Raw genomic sequence first — 23,720 nt, 5'->3', positions numbered from 1 at the left:
TGTGATCATTATGAAGAACTCTCTAAACATTTTAATAAGAAGCTTCATTTTCCTTAGGCAATATTTTCTGCCACAGAAAGGATAGCAATCTGGGCTAATCAGTATGAACTTGCAGCATTTCAGTAAATATTCTGTCTTCACCCAGCTATATGAACAAATAACTGAGACCATTTTTTAAAGATATCCAAATGTCCCTAGTGAAAGACTGGGAATATTAATTCTAACTACAGTATAAATCTAAGGTATGTTGTTGAAACAGCAGAAATACTCCACTTTTTACAGTCTTAGTTGTTAGAAGCTTTTTAATGTGTTGTCTGATAAATTATTTATAAACTGTCTCTAGGTTTTCTTCCTCCTGTGATTGCTTGCAAACACAAACACTGATATTGGACATTGATGCCATTATGCAAGTTTGACTTTTCCAGAAGCTGCTCATACTGGTTTTTGGCCTACTGTGCTGACAGTTGTGTGGTAATGAATGCAGTCAATGTGTTTACAATCTGAGAGACTGTCAGTGTAACAGAGGTCTTTTCTAACAGTGAGGTTTAATAAACAGTGGCAGTTATAAGTAAAGCTGAGACTAGGATAAATTCCAGCTTCTCCATGGGAGCCTGTTGCTGAATACTTGGAGGTCCAACAATAGCAAAAAAGAAATGCATCTATGAGAAACACAGTAATTTATCAGTACTTGATTTCTTTTCAGCCTTTGACGTTCAAGCATTGCATCTATCACCCTTCTTCCTTCTCATTTGAGATGTTTTATCTTTATGCTTTGTATCTTTTAGCTATTATCTGTTCAGGATATATTTCATGCTGCTGGGTGTGCTTGGCAACATCTTTAAGCTTAATCTGCAGTATTGTAACATTAAGAAAACATCCAGTTTTATCATCTTGCTACAAATAATGCTGACTGGATGCACCACACAGAGATGCATTAGTCCTGGGAAACCTCACTTCTGCTCACCAGATAAATCATCTTGCTTATGGGAACACCATTAACATGATTTCTGCTGCAAAGTATATAAATTCTGAATCTGCTGCCTGTGACTAAACAGCTGTCTTTGGGCATTTCTGATTAACACCACTGTTCAGCTTCTTAACATTTGTCACAGATACAGGTAGTACTCTTGGTAGTGGGATGAGACAATTTCTGCACAGCTTTTCTGTCACTCTTCTCATTTCGTTGCTGGTAGTTCCATGATCTAAAATTGATATTTATTGAGGCACATACTACCCTGATTCTTAGGGTGATGGCATCTCCTCTTTCATGGACCATTTTAAAATGAGTTATATTAATGCACTGCTTAAGATAAATGATTCTAATATCATGGCTGGCTGAGCTAGGGACTGAGTTCCATTTTCCACTAATGCAAGCAAAATCTGTGACAATCATTTAATACCTGATAATGAAATATTAAACTGAATAACCATTTATCAAGTAAATGTAGTAATTTTTTTTTCCAATAGTTGTTTAAAGTTTTTAGATTTAAGGGGTGATCTTTCTCTGCTTAAGCTTTCAGAAATTTGCTTGGATGAGAAAAGCTGGAAGAAGTAAGAGACAAGACTAGTTACTGATTTTCTCTGACCTGTCTTTTAGGCAGGATGCCACTGAGCTGGTGGATTGGAAGAACCAATGAAACACAGACTTACTGGGGAGGATCCTTGCCAGCTGTACGAAAGTGTGCTTGTGGATTAGAGGGAAACTGTATTGATTCACAGCATTACTGCAACTGTAATGCAGACAGAGATGAATGGTGACTTTTTACGGTTGTTTATTCACAATATTTTCCCTGGAAAGTAAATAAAGAAAATATACATATCTTAGTATATTTAGAACACCAAGGCTAATGTATATTTAAATTACTATAGTGTCACCTCTTTCTTTGGTGTAGAACACAGACCTTAAAGGTCTTCTCCAGCCTAGCTGATTCTATGATTATATATGCATTAAGTATTATTACTAATTCTTTTGCTACGAATTCTGGGAAAGATTTACTTTTATACAGAAACTTTCTAGTTGTTTAGTATATCACATGACATATATGAATACATTAGCTCTTGCCTTTAGTACAGCTTCAGTTATTAATTTCAGAATACTGAAAATAATTAAAGAAGAAAAAAGTACATTTTTCATGTAATTCGTATTTACACTTTCTACGTTTAGACTTTTTACCTTCTTTGTCATCTACAACTTAGATAATTAAAATTGGACACCCTTGCTCTCAGCAAAGGAAAGAACTCTTACGGAGTCTTACTCTAAGGGGATAGAAGGATTTCTAAAATGTAGATCTTCCACTTGTACTTGAAATTCTCTGACATTATTTATGATCCCATTGGAATAATTACTGTAAGAGATAAGTTCCTGTTGCAATATCAAATCTGATCCCGACTTTTCAATTAGGGGGATCAAATACAACTTTCTCAGCAATAGCTCCAGTAAAGTATAGGACTCTATAGAGCAGAAAAAGACCTTCCAAATGAAAGCTTTTGTTTTTAAGCTTTTAAACCTGTAAAGCATATTTATATAAATCAGATTCAGTTAGTACCTTAATATAAGCATGTTAATTAATGTATCAACATCTGTTTTTTGAAAAATTAAAAATGTGAGGAAGGTACTTAGGATCATATTCATGTGTACAAAATGAAGCAATACATTATTTTCTCCTCAAGTTATATATCCTTCCTTTAAAGGAACTACTAGTGAATTTGTTTGGAAGATGCTTATTCTCTCATCATGAGCAGGGAACTCGATACAGAAATGAAAATACAACAAAGAGTTAGTCAAAGAACAATTCCTCACAAGCTTCAAAAGTTTCTGTAGGGAAAGAATTTGGAAATTCAGTAAAACTCAGTGTGATATCTGCTGTTCTCATTCCAATAAAGAAATTAAACAAATATAGAGAAGAGTGAGAATTTTCGTATCATTGTGCTGTACAAAAATACAAACAACTTTTGATTGCCAAAAGGAAAAGAAGTGTTAAAAGATTAGCTCATTTTAAGAGATGATTTTGAGTAGTTCCTAGTATATGTAACACATTTTTTCTCAGTTTTGTCATTCATTTAATCCATGCTCACATACATAGGTTAATTTATAATGGTAACATACTTGTAAATAAAGTAGATAGAGGATGATATGCATGTCTTCTCTATAGACACTCTAAGTGAAAACATTTTGATGATTCTGTTACACTAAAAATATGACTTCCTTAAATTTTTGTATGTATTCACTTTTGACATTTGAATTTTCAGTTTAAGTGGTGACTTATCCCAATAACTCCAATGTTACGGAGGCTTTGTTTACACTCATTTTGGTAGTTGTGTTTAATATCACATTTGGCTCCTTAGAGACTACTGGTTTGAATCAGTTGACTCAACACTGTTTCCAAGGTGAAAAAAGCAGGTAGAATCAGTATTTGTTTCAGATGCTTTCAGATCACAGAAACACAGAGTTACTCGCAGCGTGGTTTTGAAAATCTGGTTATGATATTCTATCTTATTTCATAGTTTGGACATAGATTTAGCTCTAAAATTCCCTATTTGACAAATCAAACATCTTTAAGTCTAAAACAAAAAAATACACTATTTAAAACAAAAATCTTGTCCTAAAGATCTACAAGAATGCAAATCCTCTCTGCAAAAGAGGCAAACTAGTTATTAGTTTCCATTTATTTGCAGCATAGTTTTACTATCATTTTTAGTGTTTTGAGGGATTTTTTTCAGTTTTAAATTAGAAATCTGCAATATATATATAACATAAAATCACTTACGCAGGTAAATACATTAGCTTGAGCAGCCAGTCAGGTACCCATTTATGTCAAAAAGAGTTATCCTATGGTTATGCACACAAGTACAGCCAAAAATCTGCCCACTTATCATTAATTTGTTTCAGTCCTGTCAAATGAGCACAATATCAATACCAAAGCATAGGTTTGTAATCACAGTTTTTTTGCATTACCTATAAAGTTACGTAACCCTTTAGTTAGAATTTGATTCTTTCCTTTTCCCCAGCAATGTGTTAACAATAATGACACATTTGTCAGGAACGTTTAGGAGACATATCTTTCTTTTCACTTTTTCAGGACTAATGATACTGGATTCCTTTCCTACAAAGATCATCTACCAGTGACTGAAATTGTGATCACAGATACTGACAGACCAAATTCTGAAGCAGCTTACAAACTGGGGCCTTTGCTTTGCCGTGGTGACAGTAAGTAACAACTTCAGAGTTTTGCTACACAAAAACCAATTTTAATTGCAGTAATTGTAAATGTTGTTTAAAAAGCAGCCTCAGATACACTTTTGTAGGTATTTCATCCTTTCCCTTTAGTAATTAGAAACAAAAAAGACAAAATGCCATGGTCTATTGCAAACCAGAGCAGAATTGTAGACATATATTGTCAATGGTAAATATCAATATAAAAGACAGAAATTGTGTAGTTTTCAAACAGATATTTTGAGTACAGTGTATTTATACAATTTGAATTAAGTTATCAATAAAGCTTTACATGAAGGAGAATTCATAACAGCTTATCGTATACTGGGAACATACCCTTCACTAGACATGCATGCTTCCATCGTCAAACCTTATACATATTAACTCCTCTGAATGTTTGCATAACTATGAAAACCAAACTACAGATTAATCCAGCTATACTATAAGAGATGAGTCCAGTATATGCAATACCAGTATCTGCAATACCTATGAGCAAAGTTTCAACTCCACACAAGAATTTGAAATTTAGGAAGTTATACAGTAATTCAAAATATAAAGCTTATACATCCTGTATGAAGTAACCCGAAAAATATGTGTGAAGGAATTGCTTAAAGGTAATGAGACAAGTGGATCAAGATGGGTACCTTAGTGAATATTTGTATGACATTTCTGATTTCATTATTTGTCAGCAAAGGAAACAGATTTTGGTGTATGTTCAATACTAAATTAATGCACAAAATTCCATGACTGCTGTAGTATCTATTTCTATTCATTATGTGTTTTTTCTCCATAATAATATTATTATGTGTTTGATTTACAAATTTCTTCAGCCCTTATGAATAACAGGAAATCAATTCCAATAAAAAGTACCTATCCGTACTTTTAGTTTAACTCGGAAGACTGCATAGATAAATAAATACAAATTAGCATGTATTTATTTTTATGCCATCTCTGCTTTCATTCCTGTGGCTTTTTGGGGAAATTTATAGCTGGAAGATTTGTTAACAGGTGTGTCTTACAACAGTGCGTTCTAATTTTTTTATGGAAATTTATAAAATGTGAAAAATACCCTGTTAGGTGCTTCCTAATTACTTGTCTGACATCAGATTATGAGCTCATCATTTATCCTACCTACCAAAGAACTGTTCAATCATGTTGTTATGCTATATGATTATGGTATAATTGAGAGTGGGAAGGAACTAATGAGGTCTCCTTCTTAAACCAGGATCAGTCATGAGCTCAGACTAGGTCTCTCAGGGCTGTGTCAAATTGGAGCTTGAAGCCCACAAGGGTGAAGCATACACTACATCTCCTGGCAGCCTGCTCCACTTCTTGTCTGTTGTGGAGAATTTATTTTACTTAGATCAAGCCTGAAATACTGTTGTTTCAATTTATACACATTTTTTTTTGATACTCACATCTGGCACCAGGGCAAAGAGCATGGCTCCATCTTTTTGATAATCTTATCTTAGGTTTTGGGGGCTGCTGTCATGTCCCTCACTAAGCTATCCCTCATCCAGGTTGAACCAGTCCAGGTGCCTCAGCCTGAAAGGCAGGAAAAGTGCTCCAGACCTGAACATCCTAGTGGCCTCTCTCATTCTCATTCCCGTTTATCAATATTTTTCCTGTACCGTAGGCCCTAAAATTGTAGGCAGTGTGCAAATTTTGTCTACAAGTGCTGGGTAAAGGTGAATAACCACCTCTCTCAACTGATTGACCATGATCATACAACCTGTGATGCAGCGGGCCTCCATTGTGGCCAAGGGCAATAAAAGCAGGGATAATGACAGTGATGAAACAGAAGTATTTGCAGCTTCTGTAGTACTAAGAAGTGGGAAAAATTTCCATTTCATTACTCACCAAGTTCCCAACTATAATTAACTACATAACCTGACCCCAATTATCACAAACCTTGAAATGTGGAAGCCAACTAGCTTCCCCGGGTGAATCATTAAAACATACAGACAGTTCTGACACCCATTGACCTCCCTGCCTTTATTTGATGCTTGCTTTTTCTGAGTGATTGAATTGTGGCAAAATTTCACATTGATATTAAATGATCACTGTATTTCTAGACAAGATGCAATAGAGAGCTCTAAAGTATCATCAGTACAAACACAAGAACTGAGTGTGAATGTCAGAGACTATGTTATAGAATTTAACTTCAGAAAGAGGCAATTCGGAACTAAAATAATCTCAGTGAAAAGACATTGCAGAATATAACAGTTAACAATAGTAACAGAAAAAACTTTGAAAGGAACTTTGATTTTTCAATAAAAACAGCAACAGTGCAATATTTCTCGTCTGTTTCTATCATAAAGACAAAGATAGTAAGAGATACCATGCTTTCAGGGAGGTAGGGACTAAAATTTGAGAGAAATTTCTGAAGGAAATATTAATGTAAAACCATAGAATTTTTACTTAAAACCAAAGTGCAGGTTGTTGAGTAAAATTGTTGTTTGTATGGTAATACATAATACAATATAAAAATCTAAAGTATCATATAATCTGATGCATAAATCATATTTCATATCATATGTAACACATAGTAAATTATTTAAATTATATAATTACCATGCTATATCATTCTGCATAATTTATAAATTATGGATTATAGCATATGTAATGGATGATGTATAATATATATATAAAATTATATTAATACACTTTATTATATACAACAGAATTATATGTATAACAATAAATATTCTATCTTATAATTTTAATCATTATACTGCAAATGACTGAGTGTACAGCTTGCTGGAATGTTTTGCACTGGTGTTTATGTATCAGCAGTGTTTTTATAAAGAAAATTTTCTTTAATGTTTCATTTTCCAGAAAATATATAGTAGTTGTAGTAGTTTCTGAGCTCTGCATGTTAAATTTGACAGTGGTCAGAACTGGTGAAGTCTCAATTGTCTCGTAAGATTGGCAGTAATACACTCATAGCACTTTGAAGCTTCAGGAAAGAAGCAGTTGTTTATTAAGACTTTTTTCTAATCGGAAGTTGGAGACAACGATGAGGGCCTAATTAAATTCTCTTTTAATGACATTTATTTTCTTTATCACCTTTGGACAGGCAGAGAACACAAAAAAGATCTAGCAGAAAATACCCTTTTCTCATAAGTGCTGTCAAACAAAAAGGTATCATTTTGGATTCACAAGTGTGATTTGAGAACTCTCCAGAGAGATTATCACTTATTTCTACTTTTCTCACTCTCTACAACTAAATTGTACAATTCTACTTTCTAGAGTATATTCTTTTATTAAGCACTTGTTTTGTTCTTTCTGGAAGATATAAGTTCTTCTGAACAGCTCACTGGCATACCATATTAAAAAGTATGGGAGAAGGTTTACTTGCATTTGTGGTACACTTAGACTTCACTAAATTATTTGAAACCAAAAGATCATAAATTCTAAATACATCAGTAGTCCAGTCCTTGTAGGAAATCTTATTTTAGAAATTAAAATAGTTGTTTATGCCTACAACAGAATCAAGCAGATCCATAAATATTTTTTTGAAGTGAATTCTCATAAACCACTGATGGCTAAGTTTCAGAGTCAGAGTTGCTTCATTAGGTACTTCTAAGAAGTCATGTATCATTGTAGTCCAGGGGAAGTTGCCTGTTCTTCATTTGCATTTTTTTATTTTGACTTTTACTTAACGTTGCATTTCTGTACTTGTTTTTTTTTTTTGTTAGGTTTTATGGATTGACTCACTTCAATGAAGTGTGTTGTTAGAAAGGCTAACTATATTTGCTAGAACCAATCAGGAAATAGTAACCAAATACAAGAAAAATACTAGCAAAAGCAATACCCATAGAGGGGTTGTTTTTTGTATAAAGTTCCATCCAGATATGGATATGGATGAGCAAGTCCATAGGAGGGCCATGAAGATGATCAGCAGACTGGAGCACCTCTTCTATGGAGGCAGACTGAGAGAACTGGGCTTTTTCAGCCTGGAAAAGAGAAGGCTCCACAGGGACATTTTATCAACCTTCCAGTAACCTAAAGAGGTCCGGCAAGAAAGCTGGAGAGGGACTTTCATACAAGGGCGTGTAGTGATAGGACAAAGGGTAACTACCCTAAACTGAAAGAGGGGAGATTTAAGTTAGATATTAGGAAGAAGTTCTTTACTGTGAGGGTTTGGAAGCAGTGGCACAGGCTGCTCAGAGAAATTGTGGCTGCCCCATCCCTGGAAGTGTTTAAGGCCAGGTTGGATGGGGCTTGGAGCAACTTGAGCTAGTTGAAGGTGTTCCTGCTGATGGCAGGGGGGCTGGAACTAAATGATCTTTAAGGTTCCTTCCAACCCAAACCATTCTATGACTCTATGATTCCATGATATTAATATATTTTCTCAGCATTTGCGATAGTTAGCTATCTTTATTTCTAAGATGCCAAGGTGAATGAAAGTAGAAATATTGTACAGGAATACGACCATTTGGATAAATTAGGCCATACATTTTGGTGACACTCCTCTCTACACATGTGAGTGGCACTCACCTGTTTCTATAACATTTAAAATATATCACCTATTTTTCTTTTCTGGTGAACAATACAATATTTTAATAAATTGTATGCCAGCACCACTGGTATTAGATTGAAAAAATATATCTAAATATAGTGAAAGTTAAGAATAAAATTTACCTATACCAGCTGAATAGGGTAACAGGTAAGACTTTGAAGTATAAGAGGACAAAAGAAATTTGGGAGCACTAATAGACAGATATACTGTGGTTTTCATAAAAAAAAAAAAAAGAAAAGAGGCATCTCCATTATTTTTTATATTATTTAAGAAAAAAAACACAAGTTGATAAAGTGTAATAAAGAGCTTTACTTAGTATGAGTAGATTTTTTAGAAAAAACACACCATTTAAGGTTGTTTTTTTTTTTCCTTGCAAGAATTGACTGAAAATACTCCAATTCATTACTATGAATTTCTAATAACTATCATGACACATAGACGTATTCTGAAAGCTAATATGCCAAAATTACATGTAATCAGCGGGTAATTATAATCTGTCAATATCAGACTGATTCTTGACCCCAAAATAGAATTGATGGTACAGATCTTAGTTGAATGAAACTGAATATAAGGATAGGGCAATGCATTTTAAATATAATATATCCTTCAATATGAGTTTATTTACAGTAAATTTGGCCACACTTTTCAGGAACTCCTGTAGTGGTATGGGCAAACTGATGGGGTGGTATTAGAATCTAGTAAGACATTTGGAGGAGTGTCACATACTTGGTTGAATTAAAAAAAAAAAATCGGGGGAGATCCACAAATTCAACTGCAAAATAATAGTACAAACAGATAAATGTGAGCAGATAATCCATTCAGCATGAATTCCCAGTTCAGCATTTGAGTCAAAAAACTGGTGTGAGCTTTGGATATAATAATTTTAGCTTTGGATACAGTAATTTTGCTTCCTCTTACTTAGCTGAGTAATTTTGAACTATTTTTGGTCTACTCTCAGTGTAATCAACATTATTTTGATCCTCTTTGCTATTTCCTGTATGCTTAAGAAGTTTAATACAAGTCTGTCATTAGTTTTACACTATATAAAAAGGATGTAAGATTTAAGGATTTAAAGAAGTTGAGATGCACTTTTTATTGAAAGACTTTTAAGCTAAATATCTCCACTTAATTAGACAAAATCTGAAATGATATGCTCAACTTAAATAGATTTCTACAGAGCAAGAACTTTCAAATAATGCTCTTGAAAGCAGGAGAGAAAGTCAGAAAAAGATCCAGTGGTCAGGATTTGAAGTTAGGCCAGTGGGTTGAGTGCATATGCAGATATAAATACACATAAAAATAGACAGTAAAAGCATTCATGAATTTTCCATAAATGGACAAATTTAAATTTAATTGATTGAATATTTGTTTTCTAGAATACATGCTCTTTTACAAACATGAATTAAATCAGGGAATTTATATACATTCTCTAGCATATCAGAGGTCAAATCAGATGACTGCAGTTTTCCCTTCTGGTCTTTTAATCTATGAATCTTGTGACAAGCAAGGTTGAAGAGCTGGAAGTAGTGATACAGGTGGGGCAGCTGAACTCTACACATCCTCAGAGGCAAGCAAATGCCAGCTGGTCAGACTTCGTAATATTAGGAGCATAGCTTTTGAAGAAGTAATTTGTGCAGTTCAGTAATTTTGACCTTCTGTCTGCTGCACTCTAGGAAGGAAAATTTTTGTGAGTAGCAAAACTGACAGAAACTCTGGGAAAATATGGAAAGAAATAGGTGTAAATAAAACATGTACTAGGTACTGATGATTTTGCTACTTGGTTTTGCACAGGAATGTAGTGAAGTACACGCACAATATTACATACCCCCCACACACCCCAAAACAAAAACAAAATACCAAACCAACCAACCAACCAAAACCATTAGGGTACAAGTAACAGATGATCACATAAGACACCAAGTAGGTAGGAGCAGACCAAAGACAAAATAAAACAGAAAACTCTCATCATCTACTGCTACTCCAGATCAGATAACCGAGTAGTGTAGATCAGACAGGCTAATGGGATCTGCAATTTAGAATGAGCATGCTTTCTACAGTATTAACCTTCTACATTAATACTGCTGTGTGTTTATAATCTGATCACAGTGACATTCAAAGATCCTCTCAATGTACCAGAAACCAGAAGCTGCTCTTAGAAAAAAGAGCACACGCTGCTGGAAGCTCTCTCGGTACCTTTTAAGTGTTTCACACAATCTCTCTAAAAGGGAGAATATGGAAAAGATGGAAGGTACATTGAATGTTATCTTTACAAACACTACAGTTGTTTTTAAAACACAAGTACCTCCAGATTAACAGCAGTGTTCCCTAGCTATATCAGTCTGTAAAAGCTGTGTAGTATTTTATGTGTCATGTCAATTTGAGATTTTTTGATTTTTGTTTAGGGAAAAGGGATACTGGTATTTTTACGTACAAAAGATACTTTTGGCAACATAACTTTATTTTCTCTGCTTCAACACTTACTATCCCTGCTGGAGTTTCACACTGCAAGAATGATGCAGCAACACTTAGACATATCAGAACAGAATTGATACAAGTAACAAATAGATTTCAGTTTTGATTAAAAGCTTGAAGACTCCTAAAATATGGAATTGTAGGAAAACAATTGTTTTGAGAGTTACTTTTATTATGTTTACAACATCAAAATAGCTAATTCATCACTCTTGTTCTCATTTTTGCCTCTTTCACTTTACAATTTAAAGTTGGTAAAACTAACTTCTATTTGCCAAAGTGAAAGTCATTTTTGCAATATAAATATGCTGCTGTTTTATTTGTAACAAAGAGGATCATTTTTGGGTTTTTTTTTGTAGTGGTTTTTTTTTACCTCATAGGAAGACTGCAGTTTTAAAAACAAATAAAATGCTAAATATTATTGATTTATTAACTACATGGCATTTGGCAGTCCCATAAAACTAAATAATGAACCAATAACTAGATACTGTAAACTGAAGAAATTATTTTCCCACTGTGATTTATCCCTACATAGGTTACATCATAATATACTTTTGCTAGTTTGCTGTTTAACCATTTAGAGGGTTAGGTAGGATAGAGTAGCATAACATTCAGAAATCACAGAATTTTCAGAGCTGAGAAAAAGAAGAACTAGATAAGACAGGAAATTAAGAGAGGAAAAATAAAACTTACTATCCCTGCTCTCCCCCAAAGATCATTCAGATGCTTCATTGAGGCTAATTGTATCATTACTCTACTGGGCTGTTACTGCTGATATTGTCTCTCTTCTAATTACTAGCAATGCTTTACTAATTTTGTATAAATTACTAGTATTAAACTTCCCAGTGTTTGAATTACTGGTAACAGCCAGGCCATTGTTTTTTAAATCACCATTATATACCTGAGTCATAAATGTGGTGAAATTTGCTCTATCAAAACCATGACCTGAAACAGTTGAGAAGCATGGGCTTAAAATTGATCTCAATATGTAAGGCTGCTGCCTTCAGTCGATAGCATTTTTCATGGGATGATAACTCCAAGGAGCCCATCAGACAGCAAGGAGAGTGTCGTGGTTTAAACCAAGTCCCCCTACTCCCGGAGAGTTAGGAAGGAGAATCCAAAGAATGTAGCCCCCACGGATTGAGATAAGAACGGTTTAATTGCTAAGGCATAACACAAAACCCCTACTGCCATTTACTACTACAAATAATAATGATACAGCAAACAGCAAGTGAAAAGAATACAACACCCCACCAGCCGCCAACCCATAACTCACTCCACCCTGCCCGGCCGAGCACCGCGTGCTCCCTCCTCCATTTTTCTCCAGAGCTCTACCCCTCCAGCCTTCTCTCTCCCAGGTGCATCCTGGGCATCACGTGCTATGGTATGGAATACCTCATTGGCTAGCCTGGGTCAGGTGTCCTGTCTCTCCTTCCTTCCAGCCTCCCCTCCTCCACCTGGCTGGAGCACGTGCTCAGAAAAAACCTTAAACAAAAACACCCTCAAAACATGCTCAAACCATGACAGAGAGGAAGCTGCAAAGCTATACTTTCCTCTCACATTCCGAGCCATTTATTCACAGCTATGCCCTACCATGTAAAAGTTGTCCTGATAGCTTGTCTAACTTGTGATGTATGGCAGTACTCCCAAATGGTGGGTGTCACAGCAAGGAATTGCCAGAATATGCACAAATATCCATCCAAGCGGCTTTTTCTAGATGTGGGATCTGAACCTGATTAAAACTCTGCTAAAAATTCAGGAGGAATTAGTGAATGGCCTTTGATTTTACTTCACTGGGCTGTGGATGAGGCCTTTATGTCACACTGTATCATACATTTTGATTTTGCAGGTGAGAGAGAAACTTTAAAAAAAACCAAACAAAAAATAAAATTCTACCCCCACTAAAACCAGAGAGTGCCTAGAACAGAAACCACAATTTTGTATAGTATTTAGACCCAGATCACAGGATTATCAGGAGAACGTGAAGTAGCCTTGTTCAATTAAGACAGGAAGGTACTGAATGCCTCATTTGATTTAGAAAGCAATATAGCTCAATAAAGAAGTACAGATACATCTGTAAGAATTCAGCAATAATAAGAAGATGCCTAGTTGAACACCATAAATGCAGATTATGTTCTTATTAACAGAGGGTGTTATTGCAGATTTTCCATGAACTTTTTAATAATCAAGAATGAAATGTAACAGATTATGATTAAATGCCAGCTAAAAGAAAAATCAAGCCAGGAAAATGTCTGTTTGATCTTGTAGCCTTTTTATAAGTAAAAATTATTTACATAGGATCTATCATGTAAGTAGGCACTCATATGAATTTCTGAGCTGCAGACAACCAAAGAAGATTTTATGATTTCTTCCACAGTAATTACTAGGAGCTGTATCCCACCTCTTTGTGCTATCTAGTAAAACAATAACAAAACTCTTTTCCTTGTTATGTGAGAAATATACTGTCACAGTTACAGTGCATACTAGCTAATGGAGGTATAGTACTTCATTCAAAACTCCTATGTTTATTTTATAAAAGGATACATCATGACATAACTGGATTGCCTAGCTGAAATGCCAGGCATTTTATTTCCCATTGACTGTTTTTTTTGGTTGCCTGAACTGAGCAAAGTAGTTATTCTTGCTGAATCATTTTTCTGTGTCTCCAGTAACTACCACTTTTTGTTTTATAAACTAATCATGAGACTTCTGTAGAAGTTAGACTCTCTGAACAATGTAACCCCTTCCTATACCTGGGCATTTCCCTTCGATTAAATGATTATAAAACTTATACTGACAATATTAGGTGACACTGTTTATCTATCACGGAATCTTTCATTTTGATAACCAGGAACATTTTGGAATTCAGCATCCTTCAACACAGAGACATCGTACCTTCATTTCCCCACCTTCCATGGAGAGCTCAGTGCAGATATCTCATTTTTCTTTAAAACTACTGCTTCCTCAGGAGTTTTTTTAGAAAACCTGGGAATTCAAGATTTCATAAGGATAGAGTTATACTGTAAGTAACACAAATATTACTATTACTATTGCTATTATTATTAGTCATACTGTTAATATAACTGACTTTTAGTTGGACTAAATTAGAATTAACTTAAAGGGTGGATATTTAAAACTTCTCTCTAGGTTTATTACTTTTACTACTGCTACTGGATCTTTATAATCACCCCCAAAATTCTAGGACTGAAGCTAAACAGCTATCTATTCAAAGATAATTTCTGCCCTAATGAATTCTTAACCTATGAGTATGGCAATTAGACCCTGAATGCTCAGACTATTCTTCCTTCCCTTACTCACTGCATCCCTGCCAGCAAATTCTCTCCCTCTAGATTTTAAGGCCAAGCATTACATGTGGCTGCTGGGTGATTAGCTCAGTCACAACATCTAACTTGTACCTTCTGTGGCACAATGTTTTAGCTTAGTCATACTTTCTCATCTATTTTTTTTCTTCTTCTTGTTTTCTTTGTACATGCCCAAATCTTTAGACTTTTACGTATGGATAAATTTTTGTTGCACAAGAGGAAATTAAATGTCTCCCTAAATTCAATAAAACAACTAACATAAAGTTAAAGTTTTATCTTAGTTGACTTGATGCTTTAGTACTATATTATTCATTATTAAAAGGGAGAGTGTGCAAAGGGATGAAGTAATTTTTTAAAAAATATTTGGATTAATTTGAATGCCACATAAATGAAAAAGTCTTATACTTGATAGGTGTCTGTAAGAGTTCAGAACTCTTTTTACCTTGGGATTAGACAATTCCTTATTGTTTTACAAATTCATTGTGTTATCACACTCAATTATGTCCCAGTGAGGTGTAGAAATAAATATATATATAATATCATATGAAGCAAATTAACTATAGAAAAGTTAATGCACATTTATTAAAAAGTAAAATATTCTGCTTGCTTTGGGTTTTTTTTGCTGATGCTAATACTTTAAGGTTTTGAAACAAACTGGGAAATACCTACTGTGCTCTTCTGTAACAGTTTAATGATAGAATATTGCATAATGGTTAATCAGTTTGGTTTGTGTTATCTTAAACTGTAATGCTTTGTTTGAAAAATACCCTGTTTGCAACAACGGTTTTGCCATGTTTATCAAGAGTATGAGCTGCTTTCTGTTAAAATTCTGAGAACAGGTGAAAACACAATAGCATTATAACCTCTGTGTAATGCAATACAGAAAATGTACTAGGTCAGCACTTAGGTGGAGAATCTCTAAACCTCTTCTCATTATTATGTAGCACGTAGAGATATTTGTTCCTTTCCAGAAACATCTTAATTAATTGAATATAGAGGCATTTAAATTTTTGTATGCCATGGGTAGGATTGTTTGTAGTGGACCCAGAGTTGCATGTGGTTGCACTGAGTGTAGTATTGTCAGAAATAAGCAATATAAGTTTCCATCACAAGTACCTTTTCCTTTTTCCCCCTCAAAAAGAAAAAAAGAAAAAATCCCCTTGAACATTTCATTTTGTATAGGGTTATTTAGATTTCATCATCATATAATCTTTTATAATAGTTGTTAATGTAAATCACCAGTCTGCACTTCATATTCTATTAATAGTTCCACATAAATCAATGGTTAATGAAAATGTCAACATTTAAGATAAGGATGTTAGAAATTATTTAAAATTCATTATGTCATTAATATTTGGCATTCCACACTTGTGAACACAATGATTCTTCTTAGCACTTTATTGATTGTTCTAAAGCTTTATATCTAATTCTTTTCATTAGAGCTTTAAGTCTTAACTTTGCTAAAGAGTCTCCTAATTAAAAACATGTTTAGTGCTGTTTGTTTCATTTAATGGCGTTATGAACACCACAGTGCATTTGTGTATAATATTTTAGAAAGCTTTCACAACAATGGAGGTGTGAATCCTAACTGTATCTTAAAACACAGAGGAAGTGAATCATCTTAAAGAAAACACTTGATATGATTTTTTTTTTACATAGTTATGAGGAACTCTAGTCTTTGAATTTTTATCTGAGTTCCTGTGGTATTCTGCGGAAATGGTTGAAAGCAGCAAGACTGATTCAACTCTGAATAGTACCCTATGAAATACTTACATGACTGCAGGTTACATCCTATAGCTGAAAGTCTGAGTATTTTATACTGTGTGCTCACTGAATGGTTATTTCATATTTAAAAACAATGAGTTAAATAGAAATTTAAAGTAGGTTTGGGAACACTATGGTGTATGAATTTGAAGAGTCTTCTGCAGGTGCTTTGAAAATAGTTCTGAAGAGTCCAATATGCAGTAGTTGTTGATCTTTTCCTTAGTTATTAACTGTCTAGGATGAGTGAAATTCAGTTGTTTCCTTTATGGAAAGTGCTTCAGTTTGTATTCTGTAGCATATGACTTAGTAATCACTTTCTGCTTCTTCATGTAATGTTTAACCTCAGTACTCTGAATGGTTCTCGATGACTGCTTTCTTTTTAGTTATTTTAATCACAACCAGACACTGATCGCTTTCCATGATTACCATCAACTGAACTGCTGCTCCACTTTGCCAATCTATAGCTGTGTTCTGCCTATATTTGAATGCACCAGAGCCACAAAAGTTCAGAAAATTTCAGTGTTCAGAAATTTTGAATGTTCAGAAAAGTTTTGAGTAACATCAATTTAGGTAGGGCTCACAAAATATATATTCACACCAGAAGAGAACTCCTGGATGTACCCTCCTCTGCCATCCATGAAATGACCTAAGCGGTCTTTGCCTCAATCCTTTGTCACAAGAGGACAAATTTTAGAACTCAGTAAGCACCTCTCCATGTCCTGTGGCATGCTTTTCACAGGTGGTTCTACCACTGTACATATAAATGCTAAATTTCTTCCAAATTTACTGTGTAGCTAGTTTTAGTAGAAATATTAAAAATATTATAAAAAAGTTAATTGAGCATATTTTTCATGTTTTCTGGTCAAAGTTCAGACACTCCAGCAGATGACTATACAGCCATCCTAGCTATCTGTCCCTTCATTTCTGGAACTTCTGGGATTAGTTCTCTTTTTTCAAGACTATATTAGTTTTATTTATTCATATTAATATAATTCATTATTTCAGTGGTTATTTCAAAATCAGTATTATGTGATTTCTTGCCTTTAAAATCTGAACAGTAACATTATTTATGAGATCTGTTTTTCTGATATGCTATTTAATAGGAACATTCAGTGAGTTCAAAGCAGAATTTGTGTTTTCAGGCTTCACTCTAACAATATCTAGAAGAGTACAAAGACCTCCCTACAGAAGGTAACATTCAGCAGAAATTCTCTTTACCCTGTCACATGGAGTTTCTGTTGCCTTTGTTCTCCTACTGTGTGGTTTGGGTTTTTTCTTTTAACCCTCAGTAAGGGGAAACTAGCTCTCAACTTTGTCCAAATGAAACAAATTAATCCTGAAACTCATTTTACTAAGAAACTATTTTTAGACATAATGTAATTCTTATTATTATATAAAACCGTTGATCTTTATTTTATGCAGAAGAGATCATTTATTATAAAAGTCATTCTGTTTAAAAATTGACCTCACATTATGCCCTATCTTATTTAGTAAGTCAAATACTTGGTGTATTTGTCACTTTACATTTATCTCTCAAGTTCAACTGATAGAGAAAAGTACTTTATAATAACGAGATTCTGGGTTTAAGGGATTGCAAGTGTGTGGCATTACTCAGTCTAAAGGTTGGCCAAAATGGATCTGTTATAAAAAGTCTAATGTATCTTTTAAAGGTAAAAAAAAGAACCTAAACAATTGATTTATTTTTTTTTTTTTAAATCAGCAAACGCATCTTTGAAAATGTTGTTTGAAGCTGATTTTTTTCCCTTGACCCCTCCAAATTGGTTGCTTTTCTCTCAGAGTTCAATGACATAAATGGGAAACTTTCTTCTAGATACATGGAATCTTCTCATACCTCTAGTCATTTAATTAAACCCTTAGTAATTAAAAATTATGGTAATTCCTTCTTTAGGGATTACGTATTTTCATGCATGATTGTCTTTGAGTATGTGAAAGAAACTGTTTCAGGGAGGATAGTCATAATTCTCAAATCTTTGATTTCATCTATTTTGACCTGCAGGGACTCAGTTATGATTTTCTAAGTGAACTATAAAACCATGTGATGTGAAACATTGCTGATGAAATTGCTCAATTTAATTCACATTATACATAGCCTTAAAAACTGTATTGAAATTTACCTTCTGATATTCATAGAGATTATGTGAAAACAAAAGCAAACAGACAGTAGATGTTGATTGAATTATAGTGGTGATAATTTAAATACGGTTAATAATGATAACCAATTAGCATGTAGTCAAGAGATGCTATTTATTCAAACTGAAAAATAATGAAGCTAGAATATTTTACAGTTTCTTGACTACTATGCTTTCTAGATGTCCACTAAAGGTTTGATTTTCATGCTGTGAATGAATCATTGTTTTCACTGTCAATGAGTGCGAAGAATGAGCTTTGAGGATAGGCCTCCTGAAGTAAGCTTCTCCACTAAAACAGTCAGTCTTACTTACTCCAGTAAATAGCAGGCTGCTCTTTAAAGTAACTTGTTCTGTTACTTTGTGATTTTGTGAATGAATTGACTATGAAATAATTTAAATATCCTTTATTACCGACCTATTTCTAGCTCCATCTGAAGTGCTTTTTTCATTTGATGTTGGAAATGGACCTAGTGAAGTTACAGTGCAATCACCCACTTCCTTAAATGACAACCAGTGGCATTATGTGAAGGCTGAACGAAACATCAAAGAGGCATCCTTACAAGTAGATCAGTTTCCTCAAATGTCTCACACTGCTCCACCTGATGGGCATATTCGCTTGCAGCTCAACAGCCAGCTTTTTGTAGGTAGGCACTCATTTTACAGAATCTTTCTTATATGTTGGAAAAAAAGAAAAAATGGAAGACAAAAAGGTGGCAACTGGATCTTTTGAAGAGAGTTTGTATGATGAGATGAGAGTCTCTTTGAAACACCCATAGAGATGGAGATATATTTTGACATTACAAATTCAGTGCATTCTCCTGTATTGAGCTGACAGTTTAAAAACTTTTTTGATGCATTTACAAGCATTCTATGTGACTCATTTTCTCATATAATGTTTAGGAGAATTAGAAGAGTGATTCTGTTTTGCTTTTGGGTTTGTGTGGTTTTTTCCTCTCTGAAAATTTTTGAAGATCCCAGAGTAAAATGAAATAACATTTGTTATAGTACTGTGCACCTTGAAATCCCTTATGAGTTTGTACAATTGTTTAGAAATAATTTGGAGCAGAACTGACAAAAATTGGCATTTGTTTAATTTTATTCTGATAAAACAGTGCTTTTGAAGTGTGACATGACAAATGATGGTAATTCATTCAAAAAATTTGTCATGCATTTCCTGAACATAATTTGTGAGGATTAGCTAGCAAGGGTTTTCTGGAGTAACCTGTTTCTGCAACTAACAGTAATACTGTCATGTAGATCAATATGGTGTGTAGTTTATTTTGTGTTTGAGTTGAACAAACTTTTTGGATAACGAACTTTTTACAACTCCCAGCAATTTATTAGATATTTTCATTTCTTCAATTAAATATAATTTTCTTCAGTGGCAGGAGGAATAAGACTTACTGTTTTACTATTTTAAATGACAGTCTGCTCATACAGGCTCAGAATTGTCTGCTCAAGCCAATGAAAGGATTTAGAGAAAAATTAAATATATGGTATCTGAAGAATGACATTAGCAGAGGCACTTTACTTAAATGTTTACTCATCTACTTAAATGTTGCTTTATACAGCAAACATCAGGTACCTAGTACCTGCCATAGTCATACATCAGTCAGTCACTAATATATTAAGAATGACATTTCTTTGGGCTAAACCACTGTATTTCTTGGATGTGTATACTCTGGTTTTCCAAAGAAGCCAGAACAAAAGCCTGAATCTCCCACCAAAATGCTCATTTTAGCAGAGATAACATCAAATCTTCATATTGTTAGGTGCTTTTGTGCCATTATATCTGTTAACAAGAACAGCTATGTCAAGATTTTCCATGTAACACCAAGAATTTTACAAACTTTGAAAATAGAAAAGAATTAAATCTACATTAAACCAGAAGTTGATTTGAAATTCATGAGAATTATAAGTTGTAATCTTACATATTGTGCAATATTTTCTGGTTTTACTTTTTAAAAGAGAGCAAGCAACAAGAAATGTGATTAAGTTGTGCAACAAAGGACAAGAGAGATGGTATGTAGATTGCACACCTTTGCTAAGCAATCAGGATGAAAAAAATGTTAGTGGTCGGGAAATGTCCTAAACAGTGAAAAAACAAATGAAGCAAAAATTATTATTAGCCTTAGGATTGCCCTGTATCTTTATCACATATGCTTGGTATTCAAGTTTATCCTGATTGGTATTCTGCTGTAGTGAGAAGGATAAACATTTCTATTATCCAAGAATGGACACAGCTTGTAATATGGGACAAAGTATGTCAGGCCACACACTAACTGTGGAGTTCTGTGATCTATACCAAAAGACACACAGATGGACAGAGACACAAATCAGTTGAATAGCCAGTAGGATATAAAAAAGTTAAAACTGTACAGCTCATCACTCTTCCATCCTCTCTTTTCCTTCCTTCTTTCCTTCCTTCCTTCCTTCCTTCCTTCCTTCCTTCCTTCCTTCCTTCCTTCCTTCCTTCCTTCCTTCCTTCCTTCCTTCCTTCCTTCCTTCCTTCCTTCCTTCCTTCCTTCCTTCCTTCCTTCCTTCCTTCCTTCCTTCCTTCCTTCCTTCCTTCCTTCCTTCCTTCCTTCCTTCCTTCCTTTCTTTCCTTTTCTTTCTTCCCTTCTTCCTTCTTCCTTTTCTTTCCTCCCTTGTTTTCTTCCTTCTTTCTTTTATATTTTTTCTCTTTTCCTTTTTTCCTTTTATTCTTTTTTTCTTTCTTTTATTTTATTTTATTTTTCCTTTTTTCTTTGATATTTTATCTTTTTATCTTCCCCTCACCTCTTTTTTCCTCACTTCCTTTCCTCTTTCTTTCTTGTACTGTCCTCTCCTCTCCAAATTCTGCATGTTAATCCTTTGTCAGTTAATAGAAGTATGTATCATTGCTTGGTATCTTACTGTGCAAAATCCTTATTTCCCATTAAATCTTCAAGTGTTTGCTCTATTGCTTGACAAAAAAAAAATCAGATATGTTTTTAAAGCTATTTATAAGTACTTATGCATGAGTAAGCTTGAAACTTGAAAATTCATAACACACTGTTCAGGAGCTGTAAAGTATAAAGATGTTTTTGCACATCAATGCATTGAACTTTTTTAAAGATCACATAAATTTATTTCAGGTGGGACAGCATCCAGGCAGAAAGGATTTTTGGGATGCATTCGTTCATTACAGTTGAATGGAATGGCCCTTGATCTGGAAGAGAGAGCAAAGATAACACCGGGAGTTGAACCAGGCTGTCCAGGACATTGTAGCAGCTATGGCAAACTGTGTCACAATGGTGGAAAATGTAAAGAGAGATACAGTGGATTCTCCTGTGACTGCACTTTCTCAGCCTATGCTGGGCCGTTCTGTAAGAAAGGCAAGCATGTCATTTAGTTTTGTCAGTTATTAAAATACAGTTCAGAAGTATTGACCATACAGTTCAGAGCAAGATCTTGACAGCAGTCTAAAGAGATGCTTAAATGCTTGTAAAATATTTGTATTTGTTAAGGTAGAGAAACATTCAACTAATTTTGTTAGGTAAATCTAAGTTTTGCTAAACACTGTCTTCCAAAGATGTGTTCAACATATTCTGCTTAAAGCAGGATCACACTGAAATTAACATCATTATTTAATGTTATGCAACTCCTTTGATTATTTAATATTGCTATAAGTTATGAACTATATGAATATTTTTTAATTTCTGTCTTGTAAGTCTTAATTGCAAAACTAAGACAAAATTTGGAAAACAAGATGCAGAAGGTAAAATTCTTTTTATCTTGAGAACAAAGTGAAAACATTAAAAACAGGGCTGAGCCTAATTTCTCAGCCATTTTAAAGGAATTCTTTGGTGATGATGTCATACAGGTAAATGATCTAATTAGCATCATGGAGACTGGTTAGTGGAAGATCTCCCTGCCCATGGCAGGGGGCTTGGAACTAGATGGTCTTTAAGGTTCCTTCCAACCCAAACCATTCTATGTTTCTATGACCATAAGTTGTCAAATTTAATTTTAAGAATGTAAAATTAGAACTTTTTGTATTTAAATATAATTCTAATCCATTAAAAAATATTAGCTTCCTCAATGTACTAAAGGGATTATGCACAGTACCTTGTGGCTTACATGTCATAACTCCATGTTCCTCTAAATTATTTAGCATAATATCTATCCAGCCACCACTGCCACTAGAAGTATGAAGCTCATGTGGAGTTCTCTTATACCTTAACTCACCTGTGGTGTTAATGTCATTGAGTGAGGAATGGTCTCTTCCTCCTCCCCTGCAAACACTGAAGAGACTAATGGTCACGATCTAAGTTTATTATACTTGAATAGCTAAAATGGCTCCTGTTACTGAAAGTGTGGGATAATCTATGGGAATAATATGTACAAGAGAGGACACATTGGGCTTGAGGACATGGATAAAAAAGGGGAAAAAAAACCACAACAAACCCAAACCAGAAAGTATGTCTAAAACTAGACAAAAAGAAGCACTTTATACAACAGATATTTAAGACACCTACCTAATTGGTCTTAGTCTACCCATGTTGGGTTGTATTTTTTGCTATAGTCCTCAATATTAGTTCCATTTATATTTTATTTTCAGCTTTATTGTAATAATTAAGAATACATTTTGTCTTCTTTTGTATCAGAAATAAATAGAAAAGAGAGGTAGTCCTGTTGTGCATGATATTTAAAAATCAAATTACGTTTTGTTTCAGAGATCTCTGCCTATTTTGGGGCTGGCACTTCTGTGACATACAATTTTCAAGAATACTACACCTTAACTAAAAATTCCAGTTCTCATGCTTCTTCTTTCTATGCTGACATGACATTGAACAGAGAAGCAATTACGTTTGCCTTCCGAACAACACGGACACCCAGCTTGCTGCTCTATGTCAGCTCCTTCTACAAGGAATACCTCTCAGTCATTCTCACCAGAAATGGTGAGTGTTCAGATATGTCATATGGAAACACTAATAAACATCATAGCTGCCAACCCTGATTGCCAGAACTGAGTCACAAACTAAGCATTGTTCTGTTGTTGCTATAAATGATACATTTATTTTTCAGCTGCACTAAGCAGGGTTTTTCACATGAAAAACATTTCTTCTACTGTAGTTTGAATTTTTACTACTGATTTTTATCATGTTGGCAGAAATAGTTATTTCTGGAAATTCTCTAGAAATACAGTAGAATATGTTTTAAAAGTTTTTAAATGAAACTCAAAAGGTATATCTGATTTGTCTGCTGCTCACTCACCATGTTAATTGACATTCTCATGCTAAATAATGAAATAC

At 34.2% G+C, this 23,720-nt stretch overlaps 1 protein-coding gene across 1 annotated transcript in view; it reads left to right on the top strand.

The window, feature by feature from the left end:
- The window catches only part of LOC101867774 (contactin-associated protein-like 4), a 231,076-nt gene that overhangs the window by 188,933 nt on the left and 18,423 nt on the right, over positions 1–23,720 (top strand). The window contains exons 15-20 of the mRNA XM_034073093.1: positions 1,598–1,754; positions 4,080–4,207; positions 14,059–14,229; positions 18,870–19,088; positions 21,561–21,800; positions 23,142–23,366. Of these exons, the coding sequence (XP_033928984.1) occupies positions 1,598–1,754; positions 4,080–4,207; positions 14,059–14,229; positions 18,870–19,088; positions 21,561–21,800; positions 23,142–23,366 (1,140 nt within the window). The remainder of the gene's footprint in view (positions 1–1,597; positions 1,755–4,079; positions 4,208–14,058; positions 14,230–18,869; positions 19,089–21,560; positions 21,801–23,141; positions 23,367–23,720) is intronic.

Source organism: Melopsittacus undulatus, chromosome Z (assembly GCF_012275295.1).
Source record: "Melopsittacus undulatus isolate bMelUnd1 chromosome Z, bMelUnd1.mat.Z, whole genome shotgun sequence".
Classification (NCBI taxonomy): domain Eukaryota; kingdom Metazoa; phylum Chordata; class Aves; order Psittaciformes; family Psittaculidae; genus Melopsittacus; species Melopsittacus undulatus.
The sequence above is the reverse complement of the archived record's forward strand: the minus strand, read 5'-3'. Positions and strand labels throughout refer to the sequence as shown.